This window comes from Carettochelys insculpta, chromosome 1, assembly GCF_033958435.1.
Source record: "Carettochelys insculpta isolate YL-2023 chromosome 1, ASM3395843v1, whole genome shotgun sequence".
NCBI classification, from domain to species: Eukaryota; Metazoa; Chordata; order Testudines; family Carettochelyidae; genus Carettochelys; species Carettochelys insculpta.
Genome location: NC_134137.1, coordinates 52,861,777 through 52,880,020, shown reverse-complemented (window position 1 = coordinate 52,880,020; position 18,244 = coordinate 52,861,777). Strand labels below are relative to the sequence as shown.

General features: G+C 41.4%; 1 protein-coding gene across 10 annotated transcripts in view; it reads right to left on the bottom strand.

The window, feature by feature from the left end:
• Window positions 1-18,244, bottom strand: part of FRY (FRY microtubule binding protein) — a 308,821-nt gene that overhangs the window by 117,871 nt on the left and 172,706 nt on the right. For all 10 annotated transcript variants that reach the window (XM_074986277.1, XM_074986272.1, XM_074986262.1 and 7 more), the window contains exons 30-36: window positions 17,170-17,269; window positions 16,631-16,802; window positions 15,090-15,346; window positions 14,506-14,652; window positions 7,735-7,903; window positions 6,880-6,970; window positions 1,832-1,914 (exon numbers count right to left, since the gene is read on the bottom strand). In XM_074986277.1, coding sequence (XP_074842378.1) covers window positions 1,832-1,914; window positions 6,880-6,970; window positions 7,735-7,903; window positions 14,506-14,652; window positions 15,090-15,346; window positions 16,631-16,802; window positions 17,170-17,269 — 1,019 coding nt within the window. The remainder of the gene's footprint in view (window positions 1-1,831; window positions 1,915-6,879; window positions 6,971-7,734; window positions 7,904-14,505; window positions 14,653-15,089; window positions 15,347-16,630; window positions 16,803-17,169; window positions 17,270-18,244) is intronic.

The following is an 18,244-nucleotide window of genomic DNA, read 5'->3' as shown; positions in this document are numbered from 1 at the left end:
CTGCAGCACTGACCAACCATTGCTGCAGCACTGTCAATTGCTGAAGAACTCAGCCCTAACAAGCCACACAAGGGAGGAAAAAATGCAGCCATATGTAGGTTCAATACTATGCAGAATATTTATTTTATTAGTTTTTAGAAATATTTACCGATTTTCTATGTGTTCAGAACCATGCAAAAGCAGTTGTTTGGATATTTAAAATTAATAAAATAGTTTAATGCACGACATTTGATAGGTTTCCAATTTTTGATTATGAAAAATATTGCCAAAAGACTTGCATTTGGACAACAGAGGATATAAAACATTATTACATTCTTTCCACATGTTGAACTATATAGTACAGTATGGCCAGAACCAAACTCCCATCATATTTACCACCAAGACAGTACCAGGACCATTGCATCATGTGAGCTTGATTAGGATTTTTTTAACCAGTCAGCAGTAAGGAACTGGCCTTTATTAGATGCAGTTTAGGGTTTAAATGAAATCAGTGTATCAGCCTCTTCACAGTCCACTGAAAAAACAAATTCATACTACCAAACTTCCCAAGCATCTAATATAATTTAGTAAATAACTAAAATAATAGGTGTTTCTTCACATGCATTTGAATTCAATATCAAGGGCCAATTTATGGTCAGTTCAAAACAGGTGTGCTGGGGTGACAGCCGCAGGAAACTCTTTCTGCTTTTCCCCTAACACAAGCATGGAGCCGTAATTAAGTTGCAGCTAGTGGGGAGTGGAAGGCATAGGATATTATTTGCTCACAGGGCAAGTTTTGATGGGCCCCTGGATCTGCTCCCCAGCTCCAGATTCTGAGCGAGAGTTCTGGTTGCTTCTGTTACACCTATGTGATAAGTCCTGATGCTCAGTGTTCCCCATCATGCCCCTAGAAACATTACACTTTTCAAAGTGAAAATGCCTCAGGGCAGGTACTACAGCTTGCATGGCACCTCATTTTCCCCTCTCCAGCATAGCTCCACCTGTGCAAGACTGAGTCCTGAGTTAGAAAAAGGAATTAATCTATAAAATCAGTTTCAATGTAAGATGGTGACACAGATATGCCACTGAAACAAATAGCTTCCTATGCTGGGACTAGACCAGGGATCAGCAACCCCCAGCATGGGTGCCAAGAGTGGTATGTGAGCCAATTTTCATTGGCAGGTGAGGCAGGAGCTCCTCCCCCATGCAGCCAGGAGCTTTTGCAAAGCCATGGATTAACAAAAGATCAGCAAATGCTACCAACCACCACCTAAATGGCAAAGCTCTGCATCTTAATTTATTTACTAATGAAGCTGTTGAAAGTAGGACTATTAGTGACTTTAAAAAGTTATCACTGGAACTCGGCCCATACACAGAAATCAAAAGGTCAGATTTCAGCACTCTGCCTCAGAGAGGTTGCTGGGGCGTGGACTAGACTATAAAGATGGCCAGGAGAGCAGACAGACACATTGGGTCGCTGGGAAATGTTGCATGGGGAGGGGTAACAGCTCCAAGCTCCTCGAATGGGCGGCAGGCTGGGGTGGGGAAGCCAGCCCTCAGCACCACTTCCTTTCCCCAGGTAACCTGAAAGCCGCCTGGAGTGTACTATACAATTTAAAGGACCCAGGGCTCCAGCCACCACCACTGCTGCAGTAACGGCAGCAGTGACCGGGAATCCTATACCCTTTTCAATCACTAGGCTCAGAGCAAATGTTCCCTTTGCTCCCCTCCCCTCCCCTCATTGGCAGGCCCTCAGACAGCTTTATCATGTGCTCTCTTTAAGTCACAACAGAAATTTTCTCTCCTACCAGTACACCCAAGAAATTTCATAAAATGAAATGACAGCACTTACTTTTGTCATCATCATAAGATCCTCCAGAGCTATTACTGTACCTTGATTCCAGCCGAGTATGTGCTCTGATTACATTACTGAACCTTGAAAGAAAAGAGAAAACTTTATTAACTGGTTCATTTAGATGAAGCAAACAGCTGTAGTAAATGCTTATTCCAACTAAGGTTACACAGACCACTTTAATTATAGCATTTCATAATTTTCAAGTACTTTACTTTGTAACCCCAGTAACATATTTTTAGTTTATTTTTGTTTACATACATATAAGTGCAACTAGCATATTATTGTAGCATTTTTAAAAGAAAACCCTGAAATGTGCACTAATTCTATCTATCTATCTATCTATCTATCTATCTGACATTGATATCAATATCTATTTGGAAGGGAAAACACATACAAAGAATTGCACAATGTAAAATTCTATCCTCAAGTCTATTTTTAACTTCTAGGGGCTGAATGGATGATCGAAGATTACAGAATCATAGAATCCTAGGGCTGGAAGGGACCTTAGGAGGTCATCTAGTCCAGCCCCCTGCCTAAAGCAGGATCAGCCCTAACTAAGTCATCCCAGCCAGGGCTTTGTCAAGCCGGGATTTAAAAACCTCTAGGGATGGAGATTCCACCACCTCTCTAGGTAAAGCATTCCAGTGCTTCAGCACCCTCCCTGTGAAATAGTTTTTTCCTAATATCCACCTCACGTACACCTCTCCCACTATAACTTCAGACCATTGCGCCTTGTTCTGCCATCCATCACTACTGAGAATAGTCTCTCTCCATTCTCTTTAGAGCCCCTCCTTGTTGGAGGGTGCTATCAAATTGCCCCTCACTCTTCTCTTCTGCAAACTAAATAAGCACAGATACCCTCAGCTTCTCCTCATAGGTCATGTGCTCCAGGCCCTTAATCATTTTCACTGCTCTCTGCAAAAAAATCATTTTTGTGCCCTCCTAAAAAGACTTTGCAAATAAGATAAAGCTGTCTCTCTGAAAACCAAATAACAGAAACTAACATTACAAACACTATAACCATCACAATATAAGGTAATAATATCCAAATGCATTGATATCAAAACAATGCATTTTTTTGATGTCAGAGAAAGCAATCACATAACAGGCCAAAACACAATACAACATCACTTTAAAAAGCTATGGTGCAGTATGTCATTGTTCCAGACCAAATACCAGTCTGGCATTTTACACATTACTCAGAGTTTCTTCATGTACTAGAACATTTTCTACTTAGCTTCATGATACATTATGCCAAAACAGGCCTGTGGTTGTGAAAGCAGCTGGCAAATGTATTACTTACTGTCAACTTTCTTTATTATAATTATAATTAAAGAACAATGATTGTTGGAGACGAAGTTATCCACAGCATCTGCTCTGGCCACCCTATTATTACAAAAATGACTACAAAGAAAATAGTAAGAACAATTCTACTTCTGTACATTTAAGTACATTAGTGGCTCCCAATCTTTCCAGACTACTGTATCCCTTTTTAGCAGTCATATTTGTCTTGTACACCATCAAGTTTTGCCTAACTTTAAAAAACTGCTTGCTTACAAAATCAAATACAAGACTACAATAGTGTGTCAGCAGACTATTACTGAAAAATTCCTTCCTTTCTGATTTTTACCATATAATTATAAAACAAGTCTATTGTAACATAAACACTGTACTATGGTACATTGAGTAGTATAAACAAGTCATTGTCTGTATGAAATTTTAGTTTGCTCTGACTTCCCATGGAAGATTCCTGTGTATCCCTGGCTGAGAAGCCCTGATGTACAGGTTTTAAAGTACTGTTGCGCCTAAAGCATCTTTGGCTGTCTTTAAAACAGTAAATATCTCCAGTGATCTGTGAATAACTCTTCTGCATTTCTTCTTAACAGTCTTCCCCAGGAGAACCAAGAGCACAAGCACAACAACACTGTATTCTCCCTTTCATCATTTCAGATTGTCACCAGCAAGGCAAAGTGCCAAAAAATTGGTTTGGCCATATGTATATTTTCTGTTAAATAGGGAACTGAAATTGCTGGCAGGTTACAATACATAATTTGTTCGGACTTCCATTTTAAAAAATCCATTTTAAAACAATACACCTATGAAGATTTTTTGCGAAAGAAAATAAGAAGGCTACCCACATGTAAAGAGGTTCATTTTTGTTGTTGCTCACACAGCATCTTTCTGCTCCGTACTCTGAGACCCATATCAGTTTTGACAGTCTGTTACATGCAGTTTTTATACCATGCTCAACTGCATAACATCTGAATACCCTAACCGAGCCTACTCTATAGAGAAGCTAAGACATTGCTCTGAGAAAAGAGCACACTTTCATATTTCTAAGACCCAGCAAACACATAGTTCAAAATGGCTATATACAGGAGAAGATCTTGGAGCTGATGGTTCTTGCTCATTTGAGGCCTGATGCAGTGGAAGATGGATCAGACCTATAACTTTGAAATGATGATGGCGAACACCAAGAACTTGCAAACTATGTCATCATTAAGGGGAACCTTTACTGAGATTACTGCAGCTCATACATAGGTCCAGTACAAAGAGAAAATGGGTTGAGAAAGGGAAAATAAAATAAGACTTTTCTGTGGCGTAGGCAATGGTGTGCCACTTTAACTTGTGACTTTACCCTAAAGTAATCTGCCTACTGAGAAAAAGTCAGTCCTATTCCTGGGCCTCTGTTCAGTCCATTAGGACCACTTAAGGGCCCTGCTGCCCTCGGTGGGGTGACGGGTAGTCTAGGGGGGAACCTGGCCCCCATCCACTCATGCCAGTTTCCGGCCCAGGGACCCTGTGCAGCTACCAGTAGGAGGAGCTGACTCCCTTAGCCCTTGGCGCAGCAACTCTCCTCCCTGGGCCACTTCCCCAGATGATTCCCCCTGGAACCTTCTCCAGGCCCTAGCAGTCACGGGTCCCCACTCTTGATCTGTAGAAGCTCCTGCTCTCCCTGTGATCTCAGATGTTCCTGCTGCTCTCCTCTGCTCCTCTCAAACCTGTTCTCTCTCACTACTCTTGTCTCCTTGCATCTCTCTGCTCACCTCTCACTCTCTCTCCCCGCCCTTCCCACTGTGAAGGGTTTTAAAGGCCTCTTATTACTCCAGTCATTGGAGCCAGCTGGCCTTAATTAGGCTGAGCCATCTCCCACCCAGCTGCCTGTGATTGCCCTGCAGGTCCTTCTGCTTGTTTGGGCTCCCTCTGAGGGGCCCTCCACACTGGCCCTGCTACCCTATACATAGGATATGTGAAGATTACAGGGATTTGTCGACAGAAGTTTTGTTGGAAGATATCTTCAGACAAAACTTCTGTCGACAGATCACAGCCAAACTGCCAAGCAGAGGGTGAGAGCAATCTGCTCTGTCAACAGAAAGTGACCGGACTGTCCAAGTGCTCTGTTGGCAAAACAGCCAACCAGAAGCACAGCATACAGGGCTTCCTGGTGTCCCGGAAGTCCTGTCTGTTGAGAGAGGGCCTCCTGGAAAGTCCAGACCGACTTTGTCGACAGATTTCTGTTGACAGAGGGGAGCAACGTACAGTTGTCAACAAAAGTGCTGAGTTATGTCAACAGAATGTCTTGGGAATCTGGATGCTCAACTGGTTTTGTTGGCAAAACATCCGTTTTGCTGCAAAAACCCTCTAGTGTAGACATACCCATAAAATCATAGGGTTAGAGAGGATGGAAAGGGTAATCTAGTCTCGCCCCTGCGAAGATGCATTATTTGTTTTGTGTAAATCATCCAAGATGCATGGCTACAAAGCCTCCCTTTGAAAACCTCCAGTGAAGGAGCTTCCAGAGCCGTTTAAGGTAGTTGGTTCCATTGTCCTACTGTTCTTTACAGTTAAGAAACTTTTTCTCATATTAGGTAAATCTGCTATGCTGCAGTTTGAACCGACTTTCTGTTCTGTCTTCTGTGGTAAGGGACAAAAACTTTGTTCCATCTTTCTCATGGCAGCTATTATATCCCCTTCAGTTTCCTCTTTTCCAAACTAAACATACCCAGTTCCTTCAGCCTTTGCTTGTATGACTTGCTTTCCATCCCTGTGCTCATCTTTGTTGTTCATCTTTGGTCCTTTCCAGTTGCATCTTTCTACAGTTTGGTGACCAAAACTGGACACAGTACTTCAGGTGAGGCCTAACCAGTGCTGAGTTCAATGCTACTATCACCTCCAATGAGTTGTATGCTATACCTCTTCTGATGTAACTTGAAACTGTACTTTTTTTTTTTGCAAAAGAATCACATTGCTGACACATGTTGAAGCTGTGATCTACCACAATTCCCAGATCCTTCTCAGCAGTGCTACTACCAAGCCAGTTTCCCCTATTCTGTATTTGTGCATTTGCATTTTCTTTCCTAAATATAGCACTGTACGTTGGTCTTTGGTGAATTTCATTTTGCTATCTATAGCCCAATTCTCCAATTTATCAAGATTAGATATGTTCAATAAGAAATGACGCAGGCTGGGAATACATTAAGTGACTCCAGATTGTTGGGCAGAATATCTTTCATATGTATCAAATGGTCCTTTCAGTATCTGTCACCTCATTCTAAAAAGAAAGAGTGACACCTTCTCTGCATACTCAGGGATGCAGATCTGCATACTGGTTGTCATCCTCTCTTAATGGACTTTGAGCATGGAATCAAACCTAGTATTTTAAAAAAGTTTTTTAATTCTTTTTTTTAGCATTTCCCCACTTCTCTTTCTCTTGTTCTGTTGGTTCCTACAACAGGAACTATGTGGTACAAATTGCTTAATTTAGTGTCAGACACACCTACGCTGTACCTACCCTATTAGGCCTATGATACCAATCAACTGTTTGAAACCCAAGACTCTGCAGCCTGCTTTTCCAAATGTCTATTTAAAAACATTCCTCCTGGGATAAAAACAAGGCTTATGGTCAGAAAGATCATCAGCTGGTCTAGCTCAATGTGACTTGACTGATGTCAATGGACATTGGCTGACTGACTTCAGCTGATGTCATCCTGGCCCTTAAAATATGATTCATAAATGCACCCATTTTGGAGAAACAGATTACAAACCTTTCATCTGCTTCCTTCACCATCCTGGTCTCCTCTATGTCAGGAAAACTGTCTTGACCAGCTACAACAGTATTACTGCTAGAGGTAGTTCCTGTAGGTGACATAACAAGCACACCCATTAAACAAAGTACTACGTCGTTTCATGAGCTGTTCTACTTACATACCAAAATAACAATAAAAAGTTAACTTTATATTTATGTCAAAGGCCACAGTTCAAGTAGTCATTATGCATCTACTACACACACATGCATATCACTCTCCCTCATCAGTGGCCTCAGTGCTTCTGGAGTTACACTTACGTACAAGTACAAACATTTTAGGTTCTTGTTTCACATCCTAACTAAAGTGAGTTCCCACACTATTGAATGTCTTGTAAATTAGTGCTCATTGTTCCTTAGCAGGGTAAAAGGGTGCTGTCAGCATCTGGTACAGTTCATTGTTTATCTGAATTGGTTCTTCGAGCAGTCATATGACAGATCAGGGCACGCACACAGCAGTCCAATGATCAGAGCAGGCATCCCAGCACTCTGGCTTACTGACTAGCTAGCCCCTTAACTGTTTTGCAGCCCTAGGATGGAAAGTCTAACAACTTTCAGAATAAGATGGTCAAAGAGAAAATGACACTATGACATACACCAGACCTCAAGCTCTCAGCCTCACCCACATCCTGCTGAATTCTAGAGATGCACTATATTTGGCTGCATGAGACAGAACAACTAAATGAATCTGTCCCTCAGCACACGTGATTTGCAGAGGTGTCATTATTATTTATTTGTATTACCAAACTCTTCAAAAGAGACTGGGACTGATAAAAAGTATTAAGTCATAACTGAAATGATAAGATTTAGGGTATACCAGAAGCAGCAGCTGAGGGTTTGTTGCTGGCAGTAAAGCGGTAAAAAGGTGGATTATCACAATGCTGAACAATAGGGTTTACGGGATCGGTCTGCTGCAGCTCAAAAAGAAGCTCTTCCATTGTTTGAATAGTGTTATTCCGACACAGATATATTGCAACCTTTTTGATCTGAAGGAAAGAAAAAGATATTTATTAGTCTCCATACAACATGAGTAAAATACTAGTGTAGTTCATACAATAAAAACATATTACTTTGCAATAACTAAAAGACTAAAGTCCATATATTATTGTTGAAATGATACCAGAGCAATATAAGTGAATTAACCCTGCTCATATGTTAAAACACCTTCTTTTTTATTTCAACATTCTTTTACTTAAAAAGGAAAGGAATCTTGTGCTGAAATTTGAATGGGGAAGGGCAAAGCCACCAGGCTTTCGTGAAAATACGAGGGTGCCTCTTTAATTCTTCTCCAAGAGTACTAGGCAATTTTCAAGGAAAGGGAGATGAAGCCAGCCCTGTGTTTCTCTCCACACGGGAGGGAGAGGTTTGTCTTGTAGCAGGAGGGCAGTCACAAGCTGTAAAATGCCACGGAGGCAGAGCAGCAAAGGCCAGGTCCAGCCCTGGGGTGCATAGAGATACACACCTATTTTACTTTGTTATTAACGTAGATAGGTTATCTGCAAGACAAATGATGAATGGAACATGTGTTTATGGCACAAAAACCTTTTACAGTTATCACAGTTAACTAGAATTTCTTATCTAGGTATATTGGGCACTATCAAAGCATTGCACATATGCATTTGATAAGCTGACATATTTTGATAGCCTAATGAGGATATAGATGGAAGTGCTACTGATTATCACAGTCAAGATATGAATTATAGTGGAAGACAAACTCCTGCCATGACAAAACCGAGGAACAGACACAAAGAAGCCTTTGTTCTTTTAACTTCATGTTGCAAAAAGCACATTGGCGATTGAAATGAAACAAACTATGCCTAGTGCTGGAAGAACTACATTCCTCTTTCTTGTGGAGAATAAATAGTGTTTGAATATTTTACATTAGTTAGTTCCCTCTTCTGAATGCTCATGGCAACTGCTAAAGTTTTCTGGGGGTTTTGTTTTGTATCTCCACATAAGAATATATCCACTAAGCTTCCTACATTTTTCTCATTTTTTAATTTTATGGCTGCATTTCTCTATCGGATTTCTCTTAAACAGGCCTCACATGTTTCTCTCTTCATTACGTTTGAAAACAAAAATGCATTCTATTGCATACAGACATTGCTGTTTTAATACAATCTCTGAGGCTGCATCTACACTAGCAAATTTATTTTTGGAAAACCTGGGCCTTTTTAAAAAAAAAACCCGCTGAGTGTCTACATACAAAATGCACTCTTTTGATCTGAAATTGAAAGAACATGGCCCTTTTTCTGGTGGTCCTCTTCCTCTCCCAGATGAGGAGAGTGCCTTTTTCTGAAAGACTCTCTGGAAAAAAACAAAAACCAAAACCCATGTAGATGATTTGAGGGCCCTTCTTTTTCGATCTCTGGCCTGTTCTTTTGAAAGAATAGGGGCTGTGTGGACGCCCTCTACCGAAAAAGGGAAATGGATGTTTAAATCTGCTTTTTTGTTTGTGGCCGCAATCTTTTGAAAGAAGGTTATTCGGAAGAGATATTCTGGAAGAACTTTTTTGAAAGATAGCCGTGGTATAGACACAGTCTGAGTGTATACACCTATATCTATTATTCCTGGAGGAATTCTGCACCACTGTGTAACGCAGAATTTGTGAAGAATTAATATTCTGCTCAGAATTTCATTTTTCCCTGAAGATTTGGTGCTGGAGAGCTGCTGGCCACCATCAAGGACTGCTGTAACCAACTTAGCTGGGTTTCCCAGCTCACAAAAAGAGGATATTACCAGATGGAAAGTGAGAGGGAGAGGGAGTTGGAAGGTTCCCAACAACTGCAGTTCTCTGTGTGTCCTGAAGAAAAACTGTCTGCAGGGAACTCCAGACAAGCCACATCTGACCAGCATCAGGCTTTTTCTTCCTCTGGATTCTTGGACTCTGGAGGGAGGGGTGTACAAGTGGATGGGCTCTGGAGGGGAGGTGACAAGAGTGTCTGGGTTGGAGGGAGGGGGGTCTCACAGCAACATCCAGCCTTCCCCACATGAAGTGCCTTCTCCCAATACACGTAACCTGCTCCAGAACTCTCAAACTGTATTCCTCCCATTAGCACCCTCTACACATCCCCTCCTCCCTTCCCCAGCAGTATCCGCCATTTGGGAACCTCTATATGGTAACCTTATGGGTGCAGGGCAAACATAAACAAATAAAATTTAAAAAATATAGAGAATCAGCCAAAAGACAGGAGGGACAGACTCCCCCCCTCAATATATGCCCAGCTGACATGCATGACACACTCAGACTGAGGTGCCCAACAAAAGCATAATGGAGAAACGGGAACAGGGTTGTCACACAGGTTGTTTTATTTCTCTACTCCTGAGGGAATCTCTTTTATTCATCCATATTGTTACATACTTGCTGATAGGTATTTTGCACTAAATTACCAAAATAACTGAAACTACAGTGATTATACTCTATTTTGACAAAGAAAATATTCAGCATTATACAAGATTGTGTGTAAATTTCTAATTTTTGGGGTGCACGATTTGCAATTTTGGGGAGCAGAATTTTCCAAGGAGCAGTATATGTACATGTCTCAAGGAGCATATAATCTCTGTGAGAGTGTGTGTGGATATATGCCTCCTCTGGACTTATTGGCTATATGAGGTACAATATAAAGCATACACAAAACCAATCAATTACTTAATGGTAATAATTTGACATGACTGACCTCTGTAAATAAGCTAGTTGAGCTTAAAAAAAAAAAAAAAGGCAGTTCCAGAAAACAAAGCATGACAGAGGTACAGAGGTTACTAGAAGGGACTTATTTTCTCTTGAAGCTGCATGTAAAGCAACAAGTATCCAACACATTTTGGATATGGATTCAGACAAAACTTAAACAACCTCTTCTTGGCTGTTTTAAAACACAGCTGTGCTGTTGACCAAGTTTACCAGCATTATGCAGGCATAGACTGGAAAAGCCAAAAACCATTTCAATAGCTCAGGTAGCACAGAATGTGTTTTGAAATGGTTGGTACTGCCTTCCCAAAATCAAACAGAATGCCTAGCTCCCAGCATTCTGTGCCATAGAATTATAGGCTTTGAAGAGACCTCGAGAGTTATCTAGCCTAAGCCCCTGCCAAGATGCAGGATTTGCTATGTCTAAAACATCCAAGACAGAATGCGATCCTGCCTCTTTTTGAAAACCTCCAGTGAAAGATAGTTCATTAATCCGGTCATCTCACATGACCCTGATGCCTCTCTTGGGCCTAATTCAAAGCCTACTACAATCAATTTAAAAACACACACACACACACACACACACAAAAAACCTCATTCTGATTTCAATGTGCTTTGTATCAGGCCCCTTGTTGCCTTGCATGAGCTCTGCACCTTTTCCCAGACCAAACCTTTAGACCTGGAATATCTTTCCTGACCAGGAGCACTATATTACGCTCCCTTAAATACCTCTTCTTTTTATTAGCTTCCTTGCTGGATTGGGTGGGGGTACGGGATTCAACCCCACTCATGCTCCACTAGCTTTTGTTGAACAGAGGTTCCACAATTTTAATATATTAAGTTAAAAATAAAAAGGAACTAAAGACATGCATATATAATAACGGGGACATCTTGTGATTCTCCACCTTCGAACTCTCCCCTGCCCTTTGTTTATTTCCATTTACTGTGTTACGGATGGCAAATGCCTTCAGGCATGCCTGTCATTTTTAATTGTTTATAAAGAACAATGAATACCTATGATGCTATTTAACCAAAACTTAATCAATATAAGTACAGTCAAATACAACATTGAAAGATAATTCTGCTGAATGAAGTAAAAAGCTCTAAATTCTGAATCAGTTTCTCGCAATAACTGAAGAGCCAGACAGAAGTGGGACTCTATTACCTCACTCAGAAAAAAACAGTCTTATTCTAATGGCAGCAACAGGAGCAATGTCATGTACAACTTGACTCACATATGATAAAGTACAGTTATACAACCAACAACAGCTATGCAGAGAACAACAACAACAACAAAAAGCTGACAAGCTGAAACTTTACAAATTTCCTCTAGTGTTTAAACTGACACCTGGCACGGTACCATAAACGTCTGATGTAAGATTCTGACTCAGCAAAGCCCTTGAGCACATGCTTAAATTCAATAGGCTAAAGGCAGTGATGGGAAACCACAAACGGTGAGTGGGCCGCATGAGTGGCCATCCTTCACCTCAGTGGACTGCAGCAGCTCACAGCCCACTGGTGTTCCATCTGCAACCTTGAGATCCTCAGGCCCCCACTCACCCACACACCTCTTCTGCACCAGGGCACTGGAGCCTCATGCTTACCTGTTCCTCTCCTGCCCTCCTGCACTCTTGGAGTACATGTATCACCTTATTTGCACTCCATCTCTGTTTCTCGTCCTCCCTCCCAGAGCCGGAACAGCCACAAACAGATGATCCTTGTTAGCCCAGCTCTGGAAAGGAAGGAGAGGAGCAGGGATGGAGCGTGAATCAGGAGGTTCGTGGATCTTCCAAAAGTACTGAGATGTGGAGGAGCAAGAAAGTGCAGGGCTCTGATGTCCCCATGTGCAAGAGTTGCATAAGGAAGGGAGGAAGATAGGGGTCCAGGGGCCACAGGTGGAGCCCCAGTGGGTCATATGCAGCCTTCAGGATACAGGTTTCCCACCACTGCTGCTATGCAATGGGATTTTTGAACATTCTTCAAAGGAATTAGGTACAAAAATCCCATTGAAACACACTGTTCAAAATCACAGATTTGCTAAAGAAGGATGAACTTGGGCACATGTTCAAAGGCAAGCACATATTTGAGTGTTTTCCTGAATTGGAGCTAACTCCTTAGAATGTCCAAACACCTTATTTATTGTTCTGTAAAATTTAGCAAAGATCAGTGTTTCCCAAATGGTGTTCCAAAGTGAAAATAAGGGTTCCATGAGAAAATGATCAGCGGTTGGCAATCTGCAGCTCTGGAGCCACATGTGTCTCTAAGGAGTCATTTGTGGCTCCAGATGCTGCTGCCGCTGCTGCTAACTCCTCTGCAGCTCCCTGCCCTGCTGCTGCTGAAATAGTAGAACTAAATTTAATTGGTTTAAGGGCCAGCAGGGTGGCATGAGGGATCTGGCCATTAAACCAACTGAATTTAGTTCCATTATTTCAGCAGTGGCAGAGCAGGGTGCCACAGAGAGGCCCTCAAGTGCAAAGTAGCCAGTGCAATTGCAATGGGAGAGGGATAAGGGATGCCAATGGCTATCCAGAAGGGGAGCCAGATGGCTCCTGTGGTTCCTGCGTTGTCATCAACTTTCACTGGCTGTGACTGGCCTCTCGCATTGCCACTGGGAGGCTAATGAAACTGGGCCCTTGGGACTACAGTCAGAGGAGCAGAGGTGGCTAAGGTAGGTTGTCTGCCATGTTGGGTGAGGTAATGGGAGGAGCTAACTCAGATGGAATTTGTTCAGGTGGGGTTAGGCTGGGGGCTTCTTTGCATGGATGGGTTAGTCCTGGTGGCTGGTTTGGGGCTGAGGTGGGTTAATCCTGGAGCTGGGGGGGGGCGCAGGTTTGGGGCTGAGAGAGTTTAAGCCATATATAAGACTTATTAGGGATTCCACAAAATTCTTTCAAGTTTAAAGGGGTTCTGTGGCCAAATAAAATTAGGAAATACTGGCAAAGAGACTGACTGAACTAGCTGCCTGCTGGGGAAAGTTCACGGTGGTTAATATTTTTAAATTTAGTTAATTTTCCATATTAGTCATTTAAACTTGGAAGAGTTCCTTTCTGTCATGTTCATAACATTCTGTATGTACAAAATGCATATCTCTTGTGCAAGTTCAATACTGTAAAATGGTTCTGATGTTTGTTTACAATGATTTCAGCAATTCGTGGCCAACCACAGTTATTGCTGCACTGTTCCCTAGCACAGGCAGAGAAAGTTGATATTTTCACTGGTGGATTTTATCCCTGTTTGAAACCAAGTAAGCTCCACTGGTGCAAACAGAGGCTCTGATAGCACATAATGGCTGTGTCTACACTAGCCCAAAACTTTGAAATGGCCATGAAAATGGCCATTTTGAACTTTACTAATGAAGTGCTGAAATACATATTCAGCGCCTCATTAGAATGCCGGCAGCCATGGCACTTCGAAATTGACGCGGCTCGCCACTGCGCGGCTTGTCCAGACAGGGCTCCTTTTTGAAAGAACCCTGGCAACTTCAAAATCCCCTTATTTCTATCTGCTGTTAGAAATAAGGGGATTTGAAGTTGCAAGGGTCCTTTCAAAAAGGAGCCCCATCTGGACAAGCCGTGCGGCAACGAGCCGCGCGGCGGCGACCCGTGTCAATTTTGAAGTGCCATGGCTGCCGGCATTCTAATGAGGCGCTGAATATGTATTTCAGCGCTTCATTAGTAAACTTCAAAATGGCCATTTTCATGTTTTGGGCTACTGTAGACACAGCCATTATCTTTTTGCTTTCAGCAGTTAGGCTTGTTGACTCTTCCTGACTGAAGTTAATATGGTGTGCTAGTGAATAGATAAGCATAATGGAGTAGTTTGGCAGAAGTTCACTTTCTATACATGCTGCTTTCTTCATTAAAAATACCAGGCAACACTGAAAAATAAAACACAGACACTTACGTAAGGTAAAAGGATGGTATCACTGCTAACCCCACACAAGCTAATTAGAAATTGCAGTGTTATTCTAAGATTGTTGCTCCATTTCTCATTGTTGGCCAAGGCATTCCAGACATTTTCCATCTCTGGTCCAGGAACTTCATCTCCATACTGCAAAGAGGCATGGGACAAAACTTCTGAAAAGGCACACTAAACATATCATTCATATGTGCAGGCATTTAAGAGGCATGCTTTTTCACAATTTTATCAGCTCTTGCAAAACCAATAGCAAAACACTGTACAGAGAAACAGGGTACAATTTTCAAAAGCAACTAAGGGACTCAGGAGCCTACATCTCAGTCAGAAATGAAATGGCATTTCAATAAGACTTGGGCTCCTAATTTTGTACAACTTTTTACTCAGAATGAAATTACATTTGAACAAAGAGCAATGAGTATTTTTCTGCACATACAAAAATTTCCAGTATCAATGGGAAGAATTCTAGACCCACTTTGGTTTTTGAGTTTGCACTATACAGCTCAATTATTTTGGATTTTTTGAAAAAAAACCTGTTGGATTGAATATTTCAGAAAATAGTTTTGCTTTACCTTAGCTGTCATATACATGAGATTATTTAGCACCAATGATGTGGCCTCTGGAGAGCCCCATCCATTTCCTTTCAGTCCATATGTGACAGCTATTTCCCTTTCCTTGTCCTTTATTTCATCCTCTGGGGTGCTAGGGCTTGAACCTGGGAGAAGAAGCCTGCTGTCTACAAGTTCGATGTTATGAAGCCATGGTAGTAGATAGGTAAGCATGATCTGTCTCCCATTTGGATGGGTTGTTGGGAATCGCTGACTTACCTCTAAAATAGTAAGCATTAAAAAGCACAACCATAAGTCTGCAGAGGTCAGAAGAAATATATCTAAAAAATTACATGCCTAGCAAGTCTGATCATTTTTGTTTTGCCACCTGATGACCCACCCCACACACATCCTCTAGGGCTGACGAGGGGCTGGCACTCAGTACCAGCACGTACCACCATAAAAAAAGCATTGCTAAGCATTACTCATATAAATATCATGTCTACAGTAACTAGTGCCTCTGCAAACAAAGCAACATGCACACATGCACCTGCCCCAGCAAAACCTTAGGGTTCATTGTGGTGGGATGAGGGGTGGGGGGCAGAATTAAGCACTCATGTATGACAGACGTTTTGTTAAGCAAGTGCAAAAATAGACAGTCTAACAGCAAAATTTTTAAGTACAAGCAGGAAGCCTGCCAAACAAGTGGGGCCAGTGAATGATCGAGGTGCTAAAAGAACACTCAAGGGAGATCAGGTCTTTGTGGAGAAGCTTTGCATCACTCTTCAGTGTGGGAGGATTCCCACATCTGAGCCATTCTTTCTAGGTGACAAATCTGAGGAACTGTCCCAGAGTGAGGTGTCAATAGAGGAGGAGGAGCAAACTGATGAATTAAATGGTAGTATGTCAGCATGACCAGATAGTCTTCACACAGGGTTCATAAAGGACTCACATACAAAATTGCAGAACTACTAATTATGGCACCTGACCTATTGCTCAAATCAACCTCTGTGCCACAGTGCATGTGTGTGTGTCTGGCAGCTGAAGCTGGATTGGGGCAGGACAGAAATAAGATGCAAATTTTTAAGTGGGGGAACTAACTAATGAGGTAATAGCCCAGGAATGTGAGAGCACAAAACAGCCTTAAAACCATCAGAGCCAACAGCTTTGGAATAAAGACTGCGTGTGTGCGCTGCTGAAAGAATTGAATAAATGGTAACGCTTGTATATGAAGGAAGCCACTTCCAACCAGGAAGTGCTGCTGTACCCCAAGCACCTGTAGTGCCAGCACCCCGACCATTGCCCCTTCCCATTCCACCCCCAAAGGCTGTGCACCTGTGTTTTTAAATAGTACCACTGTACTGTGTATGACTGCACATGTGCATATAATTACAAAACATTTTGCTTAATTTAATTAAAACAGAATTGAAATATAACCAAACCAAACAGAAATATCCATCTAATTGTTACTCACAACTTGAAATGCACTAACAGGCTCCCATTTGTACACTATCTAAAAACAAACGCTGGAAACATTTCTTAAAAAAATATCAATAGACTGCTACCTGAAAAAAGTGGGAGGGTGAGCTCAGGATACATCCTTGCTAGTTCATATGAAAGAAGTGCCAATGATACACTGTAAAGAGGTGGCAATGGACCGTGAGTACCATACAGGATACTGCCAGGCCTTTGCTCAGCAACTTTCTTTGAATAAACAAAAAGTTTTGCCTCTAGAATCTATGGAAAGGAAGACAGTGGGCAATGAAGTGACAAGATTTCATTAATTCACATAACTTTCAAAGTTCACATTTAAACCACTTCAGAAAGCACGTAATGGGTCTACATGTTTGAAAGTAAAATTTCCAAATCGCAGAAATATCATCAAAATCATTTGCATTAAATTTTCATACATGTAATCATGGCAGTATTTATGATTATAATATTTATTACTGAAGCGCTTAATCAAAGTTTCAAAACAAAAAGCAAATGCCCCCAACCAAACTGTAATACATGATAAGAAGTTCATGGTGAAAATAATTATATGGCCACTTGCATTTGGTTACTGCTTTAAAGGAGATTTTTTTTTAAAGTAGATGATACATGCCTGCATAAGTTGCATGGAAATTTCATAAATTTCTCTGTTCATGTCAGAGGCCTTGAAGAGCACTAGGTTTAAAAGCGTCACTATGTCAAAAGGATAGTTCCTGCAAGAACAAATAGCACATTTTTGTCAACATTAGATTTTCAGCATTAATTTACTGATCTCCTATGCCTGATAATAATCTAAAGAAAAATATCACTTTTGTTTTTTCCACTCATCCACCAAACTGTAGGAAAAGGAGACATTTATTTATGGACGCATGCTCACGAGTCAAGTGGCTGTCTGGAGAATGGCAGGGAGGGAGGGATGGCCAATTACCTTGAGACAATGCTTAGGAATGAACTGCAATTGCCTACTCTGTAAACATAAATAAATAGAGGCTAATCTTTATAAACCAGTTCCTAAGAGCAAAGATGGTAGGAGTGTATTTCCAGGGATAATATATTCTTCAAACAATTCCACTGACATTTCAAATAGCCTCTTCAATGGGCACATTCCCAGACATTTAAGTTAAAAAGAATTTGCTATCAGATTGAAAAGTTAATGAAGGATAAATATGAAGACTGGGAATGCATTGCCATAAGCAATGACAAGCTCTTGCTGAAGAAATTCTACCATCTTTGGTAATTCAGATTTACTTAAGAGATTGTTTCAAAATGTAGCAGAGACATGACCTTTACCACATTCAGTAACTGAACTATAACCTTCATTATTATCTTTGTCTGACAGGCTTGGCTTTCACATGTAAATTTAGGACCCTTAATTCACTACCATGTGGGTGGAAACAATGGCAGAAGCTGTAATGCAGACAGGACAAAGGAGGTTTTTTTACCACTGCGATTAGGAAAGACAATAATCCACCATCGTTATAATCAGTTGTGAGCTGCTATGGCTCAGAAATGTAAATCTTAAATTACCTGCTGTAGACAAAGGTTGTTGGTCTGTTGGATGCACACAGACAAGTTACTCACCGTAGTAACGGTGGTTCTTCGAGATGTGTCCCCGTGGGTGCTCCACAATAGGTGTCAGGCTTGCCCGGCGCCGCAGATCGGATCTTCCAAGCAGTTTCTGCTGGACC